Source organism: Pygocentrus nattereri, chromosome 2 (genome assembly GCF_015220715.1).
Source record: "Pygocentrus nattereri isolate fPygNat1 chromosome 2, fPygNat1.pri, whole genome shotgun sequence".
In the NCBI taxonomy this organism is placed as follows: Eukaryota; Metazoa; Chordata; class Actinopteri; order Characiformes; family Serrasalmidae; genus Pygocentrus; species Pygocentrus nattereri.
In genome coordinates, this window is record NC_051212.1 from 38,616,711 (window position 1) to 38,636,797 (window position 20,087).

General features: G+C 40.7%; 1 protein-coding gene across 8 annotated transcripts in view; it reads left to right on the forward strand.

Moving 5' to 3' along the window:
* Window positions 1-10,870, forward strand: part of rnf220a (ring finger protein 220a) — a 143,560-nt gene extending 132,690 nt beyond the window's left edge. For 4 of the 8 annotated variants that reach the window (XM_017702687.2, XM_017702688.2, XM_017702690.2 and 1 more), the window contains 4 exons: window positions 4,833-4,941; window positions 6,067-6,219; window positions 6,507-6,581; window positions 8,735-10,870. In XM_017702687.2, coding sequence (XP_017558176.1) covers window positions 4,833-4,941; window positions 6,067-6,219; window positions 6,507-6,581; window positions 8,735-8,806 — 409 coding nt within the window. In that variant the 3' untranslated portion in view covers window positions 8,807-10,870. The remainder of the gene's footprint in view (window positions 1-4,832; window positions 4,942-6,066; window positions 6,220-6,506; window positions 6,582-8,734) is intronic. The other 4 variants (XM_017702691.2, XM_017702693.2, XM_017702694.2 and 1 more) reach the window with 1 other exon arrangement.
* Window positions 10,871-20,087: the final 9,217 nt, after the last annotated feature.

Consider the following 20,087-nt stretch of genomic DNA (forward strand, 5'->3'; position numbering starts at 1 on the left):
GCAGACACAGTTCTCTGTGATTATATCATTAATCAGGCACTGAGGGGTCATGGAGGGTGGAGAAGGGGTAAACTGGTGGGCAAGGAGGTTGATTTACCATTCTTGGTTCTAAACATGAAATCAGTCTGATGTTTGTGGTACTGTTCCCTATGTTCTGCTTGTCATGTTTGAGCATGCTTTTGAAATTTTAATCTTTGATTGAGTTTTATATAAGATAAGGAAATTAATACCTCAAAAGGTTCTATTAACATTAAACATTTATTAAACTTTAAGAATATTTCAAGATGCAGCTTTCCCAAACTTGCTAAAAGCACATAATTTGACCTAAAGGTGGTTTAAAGAGCTGAAAGTAGGAGGGGTGAAATGCATGCATTATAGAAGTATTCTCAAGGTAGTACTATTATATTGTCCCAAATACTTACTTGTGTAATTTTTTTTTAACTTCAAATAAACCTGTTTAGTTTTTATTGCAGTATAATTGCTGTATATTGTAGTGTTTTTGCCACATATTACAAACCAGCAAAGAACAAACGCTAATTTATTTTAAAAACATTTTGAAAATCTTCCAACATGCTAACAGCATATTCCTAAGTGTAGTGAATACAGTGCATGTATTTCAGGGATGTGGTTTATATGTTATGTATTGAATAAGCATTAGTTTTTTTGTGTAATGACTTTTGTAATTGGCACTACTTTTACAGAACAGTTCTCCAGATCCTAAGAGCTCGCTTTCAGGCCCTGGATGCAAACATATGGTTATAGCCAGGCGATGATTTTATTTCCAATTTCCTGAAGCAGTGTCTTAAACTTTTGCACTTTAAAGAGGCCAGACAAGAAGTTGAACGATTCCACTACAGCAGGAAACGCAAAACAATTCTCCTGCTTTACTGTTTGCAGAATGTGTGCTTTTCAGTTTGCAATGAAAATGAGATTTGTCTGCTTTAGTTACAGTGATTCATTGTGGATGGCTAACGGGTGCGTGTGAGACAGAAGTGGTGGGCATGAAGGGGAGAGAGGAGGCTTGAGTGTAGCTTTACATGGTGGAAGGGATGTAGGAAAAAATCTCTGATGAATTCAGCATGCTTTCTGTGGTCTGGATGCTTAGTGATGTTGGAGGGGTTAAGGGTCATCTCTGGCCCCGCTTCAGTCTGTTTTTCCACGACAAGATAAATTAGGCACCCTGTTCCGGTTGTGTTATCACCGCCAAATGTCACGCTCATCTTGAAACAATGCAGCAGGTTTCTGTACCACTTTGCAAAATAACTGAATTTTTCTTGAGTTTCTGACTGATGACTTCTATTTTAATGACCTTTTTTTTGCTGCTGTACCTCTCTTCAAAGAAGGCCTCCACTATGTATAAGTTTTCCTCCTTGTGTGTCCAATATCATACGATGCAGTGTTACACCAACATGAGGCCCAAATTTTGCTCAGTTGTGTAATTTATCATGGACCTGGCTTGTAATTTGGTTAAATTATTAAGTTATATTATTAAAGGTGTTTATATTAAACATTAATATAGCAGTAAAGTTATTTTCTATGTAAATGAAATGAAGTAATGGTGAGATGAAAACACTCCCTCTGTGGGTGTTGTAATCTGAGCTTGTGTTTGTGTTTTTTAACTTGTTTTTTAACTTAAGCTTCATCGAGAGTTAAAATGTATGGAAAGGAATGAGGAGGTTGCTCCTGCTTGACAGGAATTTCTTTGTAATGATCAGAGAGATTTTACTCAGAATAATCAAAAAGACAGACACTGAGGCACAGCACCTTAGTCCATAAGTTGAAACAATGACCCGTCTGACTGAAAAAAAATCTGACATCTTATTGCATCCATGCATCTATGTGGAACTTGTTGAACCTGTAATAGAAGCTACATGTAGGGCTCTGATGTCAGAACCATAGCTGGCTAAACTTGAACCTTGACAGCCCTCCTGTTACATTAATGGCGAGCTTTGATAGTCAAGGTCCACACTCTGATTACCACTTTGAATGGAATGAGAAACTGCTTTAAACGATTGCTCTGTGCCTGAGCCTAAATACCTAAACATATACTTCTCTCTGATTGAAAGAAATAATGCTTTCAATCATAATGCTCATTTTGGATATCTTGCTGGGAACATTTGATTTCTCCTTTATTCGCTTTTGTCTGGCCATTCACTTTTACATTGCCTCTGTCACTTTTGGCTTGCAGACTAGTGGTTTCAACTATGGAAGTGTGGAGCTGATTTGTGGCCTTGTGAACAGCTCTACTGAAATAAAATATAACCAAGTCCACATAGCACCAAAATGTGCAGAAGGACCCACACATACTTGGAAAGCCTTCTTCAGTGCCAGAAGTATCTCACCAGAAAGCACTGCCTAGAAAATCACAGTGCCTGTCCAGGATAACTGGTTGATACTGATATAAGGACAGGGCCTTTGCATTAATGAGCCTGCAGACCTCATAATATGAATAGTGCACTTTTGTCAAAAAGTCCTTCTAGCATCACTTTCTGGTTGAGCTCATGTCATTCTCCACAATATCATGGGATTATCAGGCTACGTAAAATTTGGCAGTGCTTCATTAAGTGTGTTGTCTGTTAAATGCTTGCTTAACTTCTCCATCCAAACTCTGCACACTCATCAGCAGGTGAATCATTTTCTGCCTCTGTGGGTGAGCTCATCCTGTCCTCTCTGTCTCATGTGTAAGTGTGTGTGTGTGTGTGTGTGTGTGTGTGTGTGTGTGTGTGTGTGTGTGTGTGGGGACCTATAGTAAACCAAAGCCCAGCACTCCCATCTACTCTCTGCACATAAAGACAGATTAAAACCCCCTTTTATTACCCCAAGGAATTAAATAACTTTTAGAATGCGGTTTTCTATAAATCACTACTCAATGAATATTCATGGCAGTGCATGTGAGTGGGGTTGGACTTTATTGGGGAAAAGTTCCACTTGGTGCCGGCCTGATGGCAGAGTGCAGCATGGCGATTTACGAAGCCGTTAAAGGAAAAAAGCGGGCATGCAGCGTGGTGCATGCACACTCCTCTGTCTGCTTTATAAGCAAGCACGCTAATCAAGGCTAAATGCTTTTTTACAAGCTGCTCACTAATAAGAAGAGATTTTAAAGCTTTATGGTCCCTGTGCTGATTGTAGGCCTGCAAATAGCTGACCGACAGTCTGTCCAGCTTGTCCAGCTCTCCTTGGCCAAGGTCTTCACCCAGCCTTTGTGACTATGCCTATGAATGCCTCTGGGAAAGGCTTAGACCAAGGCATCATTTCAATCTTCACTCACATAACCTAGATACCATATATTTAGACTTCATCATCATTCTTATCTTTTGGGACATTTTTATTAGATTGATATTTCTGGTCCAGTTCTGATCCTAGATGGCAGGAGTCCAACACAATGTAGTGGTTTCCTACATTGCCAGACATGGTCCTGTAGTGAGAATACACATCTGGGCACAACTTGTTAAACCTGCCAGCAAGGGTATGCAACCTCTAAAACCACCCTCGAATTCCTCTGTTTGTTCCGTGCTCTTTTCATATCCAGATTAGACATGAACTTGAGCAAAACAAAGTACCTTGCGACCTGCATGCTTAGTTATTATTATTTGTCAAAATTAAGCATATATCATTGCCCTGTATGTGATGCCATCTTTGGGCGTTGGATTACTTTGGAAATTTTACCTTTGGATTTTTTTCCCACCCACGTTTAGCCTACATTTTTCAGACCTTCTCGCTTCAAGATCATGGCTGGCCCTGTAAGACTAGTCAGTGTCTTGCTTAAACACATCTACTAAACCTAAATACTGAGTTAAATCAGGTATGTTTAAAACCAATTTGTACTAGGCAAAAGCCCTCAACTGAATCTATGATATGTTGATTAGAAGATTACTATTATTTTTGTTCACATCACAAAGTATTTACTAATGAATCAAATTGACATACTGAATAGTTTGCCTTTTTGCATAGGCCACTTTCATTCAGAGCAAATAGAAGACATTCTCTGAGCAGATTATCATTCAGTATCCCACCGTGCATCATTCCCATAATCTCTACACCTGTTGTCCTGGTTGCAGCACAGTCCGAAGTGCAGGCTCTTGAGGAAGCCTATTATTCTTCGCCTGCATGGGTATTGTTCTCTCCGTTTGGCATTATAGGGGAGCCGGCAGTCCATAAACAGCTCTTCCCGCCTCTTAATGACCCCTTTCCTGATTTACATCCTGCTTACTGAGAGGCCCGTGTGTGCATTGGATGAGTTCTCATTGGGGGGGGACACAGGCGTGTAATAAATGGCGCTATCGGAAAAGCCGGCGAAACGGACAGGCACTAATCGGGGGGAGAACGCCTGGGAGAACGCCGGTGCACCGTCCGATCGATACTGTAGATCAGCGCTCCATCTGGCTGGAAAATGAGCGGATCACCATAAACATCTCACCAAGCACTGTGCTGTACAATCAATGGCAGCCATATTGATTTAGTTATTGCTAGTTCATATGCTACAGACAGTGTTAAATGTACATTCACCAGCCCTTGGGCATTCATCAGTGGATCTTTAGTGAGGGCTCAGGATGGACAGATGGGGTTGGTGAATTTGCTCTTAGAGGATTGCCTTAAACACCATGCTGTGTGAAGAAGTGATGCCTGAACATGCCAGTTCTTTTAAAGCTTTTTTGAAATTCACAATTAGTTTTTTTTCTAATTCACAATTTTTACAAAATGTTGTGTAGAGTTAAGAGGAAAATGATCGGATCATTGTAAACATGGTGCCATAATGACAGAAAAGCTGTGATATGTGCTTAGTTTGGTGGTATGTAATGCCCCGATTGACCATGAGCTTTGTCGCTCTGCAGAATCACAGAGGACTCCACAGGAACCACACTGGAGGCACTGAAGGCACGTATTCGAGAACTGGAGAAGCAGATCCTCCGAGGAGACAGATACAAGTGTCTCATCTGTATGGTAAGATGTTGCATGATCATGTGGCATATTTGTGCACTCCCTTGGTTTGGCTGTTTTGCATGCCATCTTCATGAATGTTGAACAGCCTCGTAAGTTCCAAGCAATCATACATCAAGTAGGTAGAAGTTTTGTGGTGGTGTTCTGTCTCTTTTACCAAAGAAAGCAAAGTATGACCACAGAATGAACACCCGCTGAAAGTTTTTGCCCTGCCATGGACCTTCAGGCAACAATGACTGCACATGTCGTTTTGACAAAGAAAAAACTGGTACATCAATGCACTCCTGGCAGTGGTTCCCTTCTGTAGAGGCCGGTAGACTGTACTGTACTCTGCTGCACCCCTGAGAATTTGTCATTTGAATGTTTTGTTCATTTGCTTAGGCTTGTTTTTGTTCGTTTACATTTTTTGTGCATTTTATTAATGGGGCAATTCTAATTTTCTTTGAGCTTTATAGGCAAATTCTACAGTTTTTATGCAGTCACCTTGCTTTTGGGGAACCAGTGGTATTCATTGGTGTAGGTCTACTGCCATCTTCTGTTTGCATTAGCTATTGCCTCCCAGCTTGATCCATATACTTAATTTCTGTCCAAGTGAAAATAGGATGTGCTTTCTCCTTTACAAGGGGTGTTAATTTCTGACATGCATGCATCAGACAATCTCACACTCAGCTAAGATTCAGTTTGATTATTTTTGTTAATTGAGAGATTATTTCAAAAGTACATTAAGTACATCGATATGATCAGCGGAAGTTTTTTTTAATGCATTGGAGAATAACAAAGATTTAATAATAAAGATTTCTATTGGGCTAAACACAAGTGAGTATTTTAATGAATATTATTTGCACATAATTATTGGACATATTACATTATTATTTGAATATACCATTCCAAAATCAATGCATCACTTTTTTTATTTAACAACCTTGTAGTAATGTATAAATGTGTGCCTAAAGGTCCCGGCTAAATGTCCCTATGCAGCACAACAGAAGCTCTCATCATCCTCCACTGCCTTTCACATTGTATCTTGTGTTGCTCACTACCACATCCTTGCGTTAGCCTTTTCCGGGTGTGTGTGCGATGTAGTGGGCGCGTTCTCGTTCTCAGTGGCGCTCTTGCGTGTCCCTGCAGCGGAAACGATTCCCAACAGGGCCTGACGGCAAGGGCGGGGGGCTGGCGAGGCACGGGGGCGCAGAGGCCCCACCCCTGGGCTCTGGCTGCTGTTTTTACAGAGGCTTCATCCCAGGCAGCAGCGCGATTAAGAGGCTACTGCCACTCCGGAGGGTAAGCCTCTCTGTGCCCCCTACCCACAGACCTCAACCCGCCTTGCCCTTTCCCACCCAGCACTGGATCCTCACAGACTCATGCACACACACAAACACACACCTTCATGCAGTGCCCCTTCACTGCCTGCCCATCCTGCGTGCTGTGATACTGCTGCTGCCTGCTGGTGACGTCTCATTTGGGTGTGTTTTTGTTAGGCATGTATGGTGATTGTGTGTTTATGTGGTGTTTCCTGTTGAGTTTGTTAGATTTAGGGTAACAGATGTTTTTTTTTCCCTCTTCAACAGGACTCTTACACAGCACCCCTCACTTCCATCCAGTGTTGGCATGTCCACTGTGAAGAATGCTGGCTTAGGACTCTGGTGAGAACCCTGCATCTTCACACAGAGCTGGTCACACAGCAACATGACAACACCCATCTGTCACCAAGCTTTTCTCTCTTTTCTTGTACCTGTCTCTGCTGGGCATTTCTCTCACCATGCCTTTCATCCCAAGACTTGAAATTGCTTCCGTTTACAGTCCCCATACAGCCAATCCAATACACACACACACACGCACAAATAGATATGCCCTCTCCTCGTCTGTCCTCCTACGCACAAAGCTCTTCTCAGCCACTCTTCTTAGGGAAGCTGAGCTTATTCTGCTGCTGCATGAGGAAGCAATAAATAAATGTTTCACAGCCTCAGCCCTTTTTCAATATGCGTTAGATTAAATCAGCCTTTTTCCTTTCCTCTGTTCACAAGACTCTCTATGTACAGCACTGATGAAGGGAAAGGGGAGGGGGCTGGTCAGAGAATCTTGTGTGCCATAGAGGCTTGTTACTAATGTGGGCATTAAATCTGTTGCCTGAAGACAGCAATAAAAGCAGCACGCTGGGGCTCATTGTGTCTTGATCAAAGTAAATGCATGTAATTTGGTTAGCGCCACCGCTGCTGCACATAGCTGAAGGAGGAGCCGGTTGTAAAATGTAGGTAACCCTCACAAACCTAAACAAAGGAAACACAGTAGATGAGAGAACCAGGAGTGATTGGACAATGTTTCTGGAGTACAAAGCCGTTATATGGATCTGCATGAGCACTGGTACAAGAGGGACCAGAGGTGTAGTTACTTTATACACAAGTATAGCAGATAGGGAACTAATGGGATTTGTATAGTCTCACTTAAAGATGCAGTCAAAGAATGTTTTCCCTCTCCTGTAAAAATATTGCATTGGAGATAGGATTTTTGAATTTTGATGTCCTCTATAAAAATAAAAAATCTGTACAAAACATTTTCCTTTGTACTACAGCAGTAGCAGTGAGAAGTGAAACACTCCTCTGTGTATCTCTGTATGAAGTTCCTCGTAGTGAGGCAACGACCAAGAGCTTTTTTAAATAGCCTTGTAGGTTGTAACTGTATTGACTCCATAATGACTGTTATTAGAAAATAAGTGAAGTCATGACAAACAAGAAAAAAAAATCAAGCATTGTAGAAAACACCACAGACCTATTTTGTTGGACCCTGATGGGCTCAGGTCTGATATCAGACCTCTAGACTACACCGCTAGTAGTTAGGATGTCATTCTATATGATTGTCACCTACTGTCTGAAGGAGGATGTTAACATTACTGAGCAGAGAGAGAGAGTATGGAGTTTATATACTGGCATCCCCAGTTCCCAGACACCGGTGTTTGCTCACAACTGTGTGTTCTCTTTTCTGGGGCAGAAACTCCTGCTCTTCTGAAGTGAGCTTGTGTCTGTCCTAGTGCTGTGTGTTAGTGTTCGAGACAGGCCGTGTGTGGTGTTTGAAGGCTCCGCATGGAGATTATCAGCAGTGGTACCGAAATTCCTCATGGTTATGTCACTGTCTGCACGTCCATCCCTTTTCTCCGTTCCATCTATTTCTAGTAACAGCACACTAAATGAGGAATTTCTGTTTCTGTCTGACAGGAAGAATGTAACAGTTTACCTCTATTGGGCTTATCAAGCTTCACTCTGCACCCGTGTTTTCCAGTATGCTTTTTGTACCTCAGAAACTCTTGTGTTTTATCAACGGCGCTTTCTTAGCTGACTCTAATGGTTGCTTCTGCATTGGTTTTCTGGACCACACTGAGCTGTGTGTGAGACTGTAGACTTCACTGCTCCCCCTGCTGTGCTCTCTTTACTGCACGGCATTTATGGGTAATGACTGAGGATCAGAGTGCTAGAAGAGAGGGCGTTGCCCTACTACGAACAGGGTGGTCTGCGTAACGCCAGAAGCTACGACATTCAGCCTGTACATTTGCATACACTCTCCTCATATTACAAAAGATTTTGGAGTGATCCACGTTAAGCCTGGGTGATATGGCCAAAAATAACAGATTGAGGAACAGAATAGCTTCACATGGCTTAATTGGGAGGTTTTACGGCCTGAAACACATGCAATTTCGCCACTTTCTTTGCCATTTTCCACCCATCTTGGTTTATTTTGAGGACAATGTACTGATCCAGGCTGTCTCCCTTTTTTTTTTTTTTTTTTTTTCTTTTTTATTCAACAGGGAAACAAGAAACTCTGCCCACAGTGCAACACCATCACTTCACCGGGAGACCTTCGACGTGTTTACTTGTGAACTACCTGGTTGATGCCTGCATTTCCCCCTTTTCGTTTTCACAGCTCCATTTTTGCTCTGGTGGACTTCTGTTTTCCCCCACCACCCTTGCGATCCCCTCTTCCCCCACCGCAGCAACTGAGAGAGGCAGACTAGGCTCACCATGATATAAATGGCGAACTTCTGATGTAGCAGTGGACTCCATGGGGAATGCAAACGGACTTAGCATTCCTTCCCTACAAAGCTCCTCTCTCTCCTCGGCAGACCTAGGACACTGCCCCCTAGTGGTGATCCATGTATGGTGCAGGTCTAAGCCATATGTTCCTGTCCAGTCACATTTTCTCTGGAAGGACGACATCACCTCTTCCTTACTACAATGAAGGAGCGCGCCTCACCTGTTCCACTCCTGCTGCAGCTGTGTGTATGTGAACGTGTGTGTGTGTGTGTGTGTGGGACGTCCCTCAGCAAGGCCACTGAGCTTGTCTCTGGCTAGAACTCTACCCTGTCAGAGACTAACTTACAAAAAAAAATAAATGAATAAACAAATAATAGTTAACTCTCCAGCTTTTGTTCCCAACAACCAACCTCAACAAGCACCTGCTGGACCTCCACCCTCCTCCCCCAGGGATATGTCTTTGTGTTTTCTTTTCTCTCCCCCCAACTTACACTTCTTTTGTGGTGTTCTAGTGAAGTCAACCAAATTCAATGAACCAGTGCAAGCACATGTAATATAGTCTATGTATGTTTACAGTGTTGTGAGTAAATGACATAGAAAATACACTTGTATACACAAACACGACACACACACACTGAAAAAAGGGGAAAAAGATGTGACAAAACTCAACACAAACACACACAAAAGTATATATTGATAAAGTCCAATTTTAGTTGGGGTGGGATTTGGGTGGGAGTGGGAGGGGCTTATGTTTCAATCTTGGTGAAAAAGAAAACCCTCTGTATTTTTAAACAGATGTTGTTGTCTTGAGGTTAAAGTTGTATTTCATTGTACAGGAATAAATTTAAGTAATATTAATAAGAACTACTCAAACTAGGCTTTAAAGATTTAGGCTGTACATTTTTTTCCACTCAAATATACAGTATAAACTGTAGATTCAAATCTAAAGCAAGGGAGAGTATTTTTTTTCTTTGCTTTTTTGTGTGAAATGGAGAGACTGGCTTTCATTTTCCCTTAATTACCCTGATAATTCTTCCTATAACAAAAACAGGCAAAACTCTCTCAGAGGATTAAAGTAGCTCATTCATCTTCATTTAATTAGGTGTAAATTTGATATGTCCAGGCACCTAAGCAGGTGTGGTTCTGTTCTTCCTCTCAGAGATGGGCTCATGTGAACATGTGAAAGATTTTTTTTTTGACATGCTTGTTACTGGGATATGTTCAGATTTGTTCTGGACACAACACAGATGAAAATGCTTTTATTTTCTTTCGCTCTCAAAAGAAGATGGGTCACTTTGAATTGACAGATGGCCTGGTCCCTAAGCTCTCTCCAGGAATGAGAATGGTGTGTTTTTGTATTTGTACATCTATGTATTCTGTGATTTTTCTGTATTGATGTAAGCAAGAAAAAAATATCAAGAAAAGAAAGTTCATTGCTGATCCGAAAACAACAATAAACAGGCAAATGTTTCTTTGGAAATAACTTTCCTTTTTGTTTCAAGTATTTTGTTTTTCTTTTCTTTTTCTTTTCTTTTTCTTTGTTTGCACCATTACCTCAGAGAACAATGGTAATACCACTTGTCTGTCCCTTCTCCCCACCACCTGTTCTTCATTTCTGTAAATAAACCCATCTGTCCAAATGAGCATTTGAAGTTATGTAATCCTGATAGGAGGCAAGGATGCATAAAACTGATCGTTAAACCTAACATGGGTTTTTGGTCAGAAAGGATAAAGCTGCCCTCGCTTTCTCTCTCTTTTTGCCCGAAAATAAGGTTCTGCCCCAGAGATGAAAAACTGCACAAAATGATTGTGTAAGCTGATTTGTGTCCTTGTATAATTCTTGAAAATGGTACTTGTCTTACCCGTTTGTAAACTACATTTGAAAGTAATTAAATGATTGTACACCTGTACCAACTATCCTGTTCTGGCCTCATTCCCAGGTCCGCTACTGCTAATCAAGGACCCTTATTTATTTATTTGCTACTTTTGCTAATAATGAAGGATAACATCATTAGGACTATTGACAAGACCATGCAAGCTGAGTTTTTTGTGTGTTTGTCAACCTTAAGCTTCTTACTGTAGTGAGATTGAATGCATGAGGTTACCTCAGGGTAGTTGTTCCTCTCCCAGGTCCTGGAGTTCCCCTCTGTTTGACATGTGAATGTTCCCAGTTCCCTTTCATTTCTTCTGGTGAGTGTTGGCCACTGTAGAGGTTACCTTAGGGCCAGGAGGCATCAGCTAACATTAATATACCTCTAGTGTGGTATAGCAAATGTAGCAGTGGTTGCATCACCCCATCACTCTGCCAACCACCATGATCTTCTACCTATGCGGTCCAGACAGCAGCACAATCCATAGAGTGCATTAGGCTGGCCGTGGGCTGGATCTCAGGTTACCAGCCTCAGAATCAGGTGAAGGCCTACTGAGTGCAAGCTGATCTATAGAAATTGCTTTTGGAGGTCAAAGCCCTCCCTGGCGGTGAAGCGGAAAGTGTGGGGGTGTTATTGCCAGTTTACAAACATCTCCTCAGACAGATCAATAGGACAGGCCTCCTCTGCCATGTTGGGTAATTCCTTAATCGTGCAGGCTGTCTGAACCAATGGTAATTTACACCTACATGTGGGAATTTGACATGGTCTACCACCCCCTGGCATCACGTAGTGTTCGCTTTCTCTTGCTTGCCTCAGCTTGAAGTGCTGCTGCTACAACTCATTCAATTAGGAGCTTCTCCCCCTCCTCAGCCTCTTTGCATGATCAATTCAGTCAACAGAAAAAAGGGGCTCAACTCCACATGCCCATATGGTACTTTCTTCTCATTGTTCCAACCGAGGAGCCATTGAAATGCAATCTTCATAGCATCCACATTCGCCTGACACATCAGCTAATTTTCTTCAGAAACGGTTCAAACGTGTTTCAGTAATTTAATGTCCATGCATTAGGCCAACTTCAGCATAATTGGATACAGAGATCGCAGCGTAATCCACAATGAAGGATTGTTAGTCACAGATTCGTTCTGTGAAGAATCGTATGGCAACTTTTACTGATCCAAGTATTATAGAAATTGCAGACGTTTGGTAGTGAGATGCATTAATTTCCTGTTTTCTGAGTAATTGCATCTCAAGGCATGCAGCGAGAGGAAACGAGAGCCATTGTGAGGCCTGCTGTAGCTGTCAATGTTTTGAGAGTCTCCTTCTGTAGCTAATCTCATGATTACAGCCTTGCTAAATTGCTTTCATATCCACTGATGCTTAAGAGATCGCAGAATGACATTATGAGGATTTAGCTGAGATGTTTCCTCAATAACAAGGCGTGGTAAAATTGCCTGAAATTGTGTGTGCATGTATGCATGTGTGTGTATACTAGATTACTCAGTTTCAGTTCTTGCTCCAAAACTCTTTACTCCTAGACATTTGTTGCAATTAATAAAAAAAACTTTCCCTTTTATACTAGTATGTATGTATGTATGTATGTACAGATGGGTGACAAAGAAAAAAAGATCTTAGAAAGGTGCTGGGCCACCATGAGCTTCCAAAAGAGCTTCAATGGGCCTTGACATAGATTCTACAAGTCCCTGAAACTATACGGATAGAGTGTAATTCTTCCAAAAGATTTTACCTCCACTGGTACTTTAATGATGGTGGTGGCGATCACTGCCTAACACATCAGTGCCACGGTCTCCCAAATGTATTTGTTTTGGTTGAGATGTGGTGACAGCAAAGGCCAGAGCCTTTCCATACCCAAGAAGCCATTCAGTAAGTGTGTTTTCAGGCCTGTACTATTCTCATAGTATACGCCACACATGCACTCATCTACTTGTGGAGAATATGGTGAATGATGACTCTTCTGACCAGCTCACTTTTTCCACCACTGAACTCTTAATGTGCATTTCTCACAACTTTTCCTTACATATTGCGCTAATGCACAAGCATCAGTCACTGAATGTGCATGTTCAACCATAATTTCCAAACCTATTTACTGATGTCTTTCACACAGGTGTAAATACAGATGCCACTTTTGTGACTGTTCATATTTAGTCCTGTTCAGTATTTATGAAACTCCTGCCATGTATGCCTGAATAATGAACCTTTAGAGTCACTCAGATCTTTTGCTCTTGCCATCTTGATTCAAAATCGAGGTCACCTTGACCTGCTCAGCATTTTTAAACATGCCACATAGTATGGTAGAATGTTAATTGCTGAATTGTGTCATATAGTATACCTGTTTGGAGGCATCTGCACTCATTGTGTTTCTCCACTTATTTATTCAGGTTTCCTTTTGTCACCTGTTTGTATGTATGTTATATACTCAGTAGTTTTGTTGCAGTCCCCATTAGTGATTGGCATGCCAAGCAGATGTGTGCATATGTAATTCATATTCTCTTTAATATTTAAAGTTTAGTTTCTGTTGACAGAAAAGCCTTCAACCATTATTTCATTCTCAAGAGATGTTCTTCTTGGTTTTGAAAATAAAAATCTTTATTGATGAACACATTCAGCAGTTTAAAAATGTCACAATCAAATGGAACCAGAAAGGCAATAAGGTGAAAGATCAAGTACATTTGACTAAGACACAAATACAGATCTCATAGTTTGTAGATGTCATATGTTTTTCTAGGAAACAATGATTTATTCTATTTCTTGAACCAGTCCGTCATTCTGTAGCTGCATTATAGCCCTGCCTCTCAGGATCAGGGCAGTAGAAAATATGTGTAAAATTGCATTGATTCATTAATCAAAAGAATGTGATTGAGCTGCATCAACTTTAAAATATTAGACACAATTGTAATAGCATTCACTAAAATATGTTCTTATTTTAAAATAATACATTTCTTGGGCTGTTTTTAAATGGCGCTTAGATGAAATGGCGTCCTGTCTTCCACCCAATGACTGCTGGGAAGCGCTCCAGCACCCTCATGACCCACAAGGATAAGTGATTTAGATAATGTGTGTGTGTGTGTGTGTGTGTGTGTGTTTTCACTATTATATTATATTTCTATTACTGTGCAAATATTTCCCCCAATCACATTTATGTACTCATGTCTTTAAAGCTATTTCTGAATTGTACCAAAATAATTCAAATTAATTGTGAAATTTGAGATTCGAGACAAAATCAAGTTGTCAAAGACTTAGACCCCTAAAAGGTGGAGAGAGGATGTTCCTGCAGAGGTCAGAGGGGCTCTCAAACTGAAGTACAATATAGCATGAACTGCAAATATTCAATGGGACGTGAGAGAAAAGAACATCTCTGCCTAAAAGGGTGTTGAAGTGTTATCCCCGTTGTTGATCTCATTCAAATGAATGTAAATTTTGTGTACTGAGGACCTGTCAATCAAACTAGAGTGCTCTACAGAAGTACTGACATCCTCAGTTAATATAGAATTAACATGCTGGATAAAATGTAATTGGTTAATCAAATGTCTTATCTGCCAAGGATTATGCTCCAGCATTACATCTCTAGCACTGTTGCATAGACAAAAGTTGGTTAACATGTATTTATTTTTTATTTTTGCTTTCACAATTACTGGCACCCCTCAGTTTTCAAGCGAAAAAATTCAATTCAAGTTTATTTGCATAGTGCTTTTAACAATGATGTTGTCACAAAGCAGCTTTACAGAAGTTTGAAAACATACAGTTACAACATATCCCCCAGTGAGCAAGCCAGAGGTGACGGTGGCAAGGAAAAACTCCCTCAGACTGGAGGAAGAAATCTTGGGAGGAACCAAGACTCACAAGGGGAGACCCATCCTCCTCTGGTCAAACAGTATTTACAATTTAATAAGCTAAATACCAAATAAAAGCTAAGAGGATTTCTGTTTGAAGTCTGGATGGTAAAGCTTTAGAAACTGCACTGGTAGAGGCAGTCTCTGACTGAGGCAGTCTCTGACTGAGTCTTTATGAAAAATGGGAGTGAGTTGAAACAGTCCCATCCTATCTCAATGCTGGTACATCTGGATAGCACAGTGGTGTAATTGAGGGTGTTGCAGTTGGCACAAATGAACAGGACAGCGGGTTGGTGATGGTGAGGAGGAGGCCCTGATGGTCAGTCTTCCAAGAGTGTTCAGCAGGACGGGAGGACAAGAGACAAAATTAGTTCTGCTCAGGAGTATGACTGTAATAAATATGATTTCCCCCAGAGTGTGGCTGGTGACTCCAGCAGATCTAACTATAACAGCATAAACTAAAAGGAGAGAACCAGAAGGTACCATAGATATGAGAGTACCCTGAGACACTGGGATCCCCCCACTCCACCACCAACAAACCTGTGTTATCGCGTGAAGTGGTGGGTCAACCGCACCAACATCTCAGTTTAACATAAGCCTCTGTGTCCATGAACCCCTGGATATCCTGCCTTTATCTAAAAGGGAAGGCTAATTATCAAAAGCTAAACTAAACAAATATGTTTTCAGCCTAGACTTAAAGGTTGAGACTGTGTCTGAGTCCCAAACATTAACTGTGAGATTATTCCACAATTTGGGGGCTTTGTAAGAAAAAGCTCCCCCCACTCCCTATGGTCTTCTGAATTTTAGGAACCAGTAGAAATCCAGCATCCTGTGAGCTGAGTAAACATGGCGGTTCATAATGGGAAATAAGATCTTGCAGGTACTCCGGTGCGAGACCATGCAGGGCTTTATACGTCAATAAGATCATTTTATAGTCAATACGGAATTTGATAGGAAGCCAGTGTAACGCTGATAAAACTGGGCTGATGTGATCAAATTTTCTGGTTTTAGTGAGTACTCAAGCTGCAGCATTCTAAACTAACTGAAGTTTATTTAGGTTCCTGCTGGGGCATCTTGACAACAATGCATTACAGTAGTCTAGCCTTGAAGTTATAAAGGTATGCACCAATTTTTCAGCATCATGTAGGGATAACGCATTTCTTAACTCTGAAATGTTTCGGAGGTGAACAAACGCTGTCCTTGTAATATTACCTATATGTTGATTAAACGTTAGATCTGAATCAATCATCACACCTAGATTTTTAGCTACTGAGCCAGGTACAAATGTTGAGTAGGTCCGGGCTCTGAGAACACTTGCAGCTTTGATTTTTTTCTTTTTTTTGTCTATTTTCTTTTCGCAGTGAGGGCTTCTTGTCAGCTACACATCTGCCAGATTCATAGTGTTGAGTTGTCTTCTCACAGTGAAAGGATGGACAGAAACTCCTGTGGATTTTTTCAGACCTGAAGTAAGAATGGACCCTGATTTTCTCCTCTCTCTCACAGATGAAAGCTTAAGTTACTGTTTATCTTATGGTGACAGTTTTATTACCTTTATTTACCTTTAATTATATGTTATTATTAATAATTAATGATATTCATCTATGTGAAGACACTCGTAATGTTAATGATTTCTCACAATAATTATCAACGATGATTTAACAAGGTAGGAAACAGATAAATATCAGTATGCAACACTTTATTTATATGAATCTGTGCAAGTATTTACATTTTCAAATGATCACTTCTTCAACATTTTAACAAATCATGCACTACATTGCACTATGTTTGTACAGATTATCAATTATGTAGCATACAAATATCTTTCATATTTTACCAAACTTATCACCAAATCTGCAGCATTTTTAACAAAATTATCATATTTTACTTTTAACAAACACATTTGTCACGATTTTTCAGTAATTGAATTCAACTTTGCCATGGCACTGCCATGTTGCCACTACTGAGAGCATCTGGCTTTTTCTGCTCGTAGTGCGCTCCCCGGTGGGTAGTTAGCATGGTAGCTTGTGTGTCCACATTGTGTCGCTTTGCCGTCTCCACAGTCGCCCTGCAAATGAGACACATGCAGGAATCTTTCACGGCCATAAAAAAGAACTCTTCCTCCCATGTTAGTAACCCCTGCACTATATTTCCAAAAGTATTCGCTCATCTGCCTTCACACACATATGAACTTGAGTGAAACATTCTTAATCCATATGGTTTATTATGATGTTGGCCCACCCTCTGCAGCTATAACAGCTTCAACTCTTCTGGGAAGGCTTTCCACAAAGTTTAGGAGTGTGTTTATTGGACTTTTTGACCATTCTTCCAGAAGCGCATTTGTGAGGTTAGACACTGATGTTGGACGAGAAGGCCTGGCTCGCAGTCTCCGCTCTAATTCATCCCAAAGGTGCTCTATTGGGTTGAGGTCAGGACTCTGTGCAGGCCAGTCAAGTTCTTCCACACCAGACTCACTCATCCATGTTTTATGGACCTTGCTTTGTGCACTTTGTGCACCCCACACCATAATCCCCCCTCCTCCAAACTTGGCACAATGCAGTCAGTACCTTTCTCCTGGCAACCATCAAACCCAGACTCGTCCATCGGATTGCCAGATAGAGAAGCTTGATTCATCACTCCAGAGAACATGGAGTGAACGTCTCTGCTGCTCTAGAGTCCAGTGGCAATGCTTTATGTTCTTGAGCTGATCTGAAGGCCACATGAAGTTTGGAAGTCTGTAGCAATTGACTCTGCAGATAGTTAGCAGCCTCTTCGCACTATGCATCTCAGCATTCGCTGACACCGCTCTGTCATTTTACGTGGCCTACCACTTCATGGCTGAGTTGCTGTCATTCCCATTCACTTCCATATTGTTATAATACCACTGACAGTTGACTGTGTAATATTTAGTAGCGTGGAAATTTCACAACTGCACAGATGGCATCCTATCCTGCTGGAATTCACTGAGCCCCTGAGAGCGACCCATTCTTTCACAAATGTTTGTAGAAGGAGTCTGCATGCCTAGGTGCTTGGTTTTATACACCTGTGGCCATGGAAATGATTGGAACACCTGAATTCAATGATTTGGATGGGTGAGTAAATACATTTGGCAATATAGTGTAGTATATAGTGTCTCTCCTCACACAGAGCTTGGTGAAAAGGTTTAGACAAAGCCGATTCACTACTCCGGGTTATATAGTCAAGTCAAATTTAGTTGTATAGCGCTTTTTACAACTGATGTTGTCACAAAGCAGCTTCACAGAATTCCAGTAAAGACAAAGTTTTAACATGAATGTAAAAACCCCCAGGTGAGCAAGTCAGGGGCGACAGTGGCATGGAAAAACTCCCTCAGAGCTGAGGAAGAAACATTAGGAGGAATCAAGGCTCACCAGGGGGGGGCTATCCTCCTCTGGTGAAACTACCTACAAAGTTATTCTACTAATATTAATAGTAGTAGTATTAGTAGTAGTAATAACTAGGAGTACATGAAAACATCAATGTAGGGTGGGCAGCTAGTCCAAGGCAGGTGGTGGTAGCTGGGGTGTGGGCAGCTGGTCTGAAGCGGGTAGCAGGAGAGCTCGACAGCCAGTTGTCCTTCAGTGTCCGGCCGGACATATATAGTGTTATGTAGTGTATGATCAGATTTTGCTCAGCAGTAAAGTTACTTTAATGTAAATGTATTCTAATGTCTTCTAAGCCACTTATCATTCTAGGTTGTTGGGTAAATATTAAATCCAGCTCTTCAGGACCCTTCAGGACCAGAATTTCCCCATCCTTGGTTTAAAGACTAAGTCTTAGAACCGGTGATAAGAAACACAACAAGCAGTGATCTTCTTCAGTCTTCCCTGGGGATATATTTGTGTGTCAGCTTATTTTAATGACAAATTTTTTGCTGTGAAATAAGTTGCCATTCACACACACACACATTAACTCTCGCATTATGACTGTGCCAAATACTGTAAAGTAGGCTAGTAGTTATATCAATATCTTATATAGTAAACAACTGAATGTTGAATCAAATAAAGTGCAATTCAATATATATATTTTTACAATATTTATTGTCAGTTTTCTCTTTTCAGAGCACGCCATGCAAAATAATCCGGCTCACTTTCTTCTCCTACTGCTGTTTCTCACCTCGTCCTTCCCCTGTGTGTGCACCTATCACTCGAGTCTCAGGGCTCAACGTAATACACAGATCTGATTAGCTGAGTTGTGTCACATGTGATTTTTATAACACATGCTGCTAAAGTGGTACCATAAGTGCTAGAAAAGTTAAGCTGATTAAAATAGGACCACACAGTCAAACTTAAATAATGCCCCATAGTTTATCAGTTATAGGTCCAGGTCCGCATAGGACAGTGTCTGGGTCCGGACTCGGTCTGCGGTCCGCCTTTTAGTGACCTCTGATATATGCAATCTAATACTCAGACCTAGGGGCATTTTAGAATTTGCATGTGTTTGTATTGTGGAATCTCTATCAAATCATTCCTGAATTATGAAGGCTAACTATCAATTGTCACATTAGTGTGCCTGATTGTTAGAACAAGGCAAGCATAAGAATGTGAGATAAGTTTCAGATCCACCGCTGTGGAGCATCGTGCCCTGTATTAGTTGATTTCTTGTAGTAAAGGATATCTACCACATGAGGTCACTAAATACCAGGATATCCTAGAAACACCAGTAATCCAGTGGCAGCTTTAGTGCTAAGATGACATTTTTTGAAGATTTTTGAAGTATATCCTTTCATTTTATATAATTTTCTATGATTTTCTAGATTTTATTTTTGGTTTTTTTCCCCTTCTGGACAACAATACTGAGTGATATGCATGATCAAATGTTATTTCCTTAATAGAATTTCAGTCACTTTTCCTTATGAACAGTTAAAACTCTTTGTAATCCTCTACACTACAGACCAAGTTTTGAAGAATTCTCACTTTGTAAAAATAAATATTAACATTATACCACAGAAACAAAGGGAAAGGGTTTATTAACATAGAGCAAAAGGGTTTGATGAATGTTTTCAGAAGCAGTGGGTAACTGATTTTGCTCTTAGTTATTATCCTGCACTTTTAAGGCAGCTCTAAACAGATCCACACAATCAGAAGAAGCTTCAGAAGACTTGATGAACTGAATTGAGTGTGTTAAATTAGTATTGGGTACCTGATAAATGTAGATTTAAAAAGCTGTTTATCTGGGCAGCAACCATTTATTTGCTCAGAAAAACACATCATTATAACAAATACAAGTAAAATTAATACAAAAACTGATTTTATGTATGTATGTGATAGAATTTAACAAATTCAAACCTGGTTATGTAAAGGACTTTTATCAACATAGCTTGTGAGGACTTCTCACATATAAAACATTATAGTAAAGAGATGTGTCACTATAAACCAATACAATATTTTAAT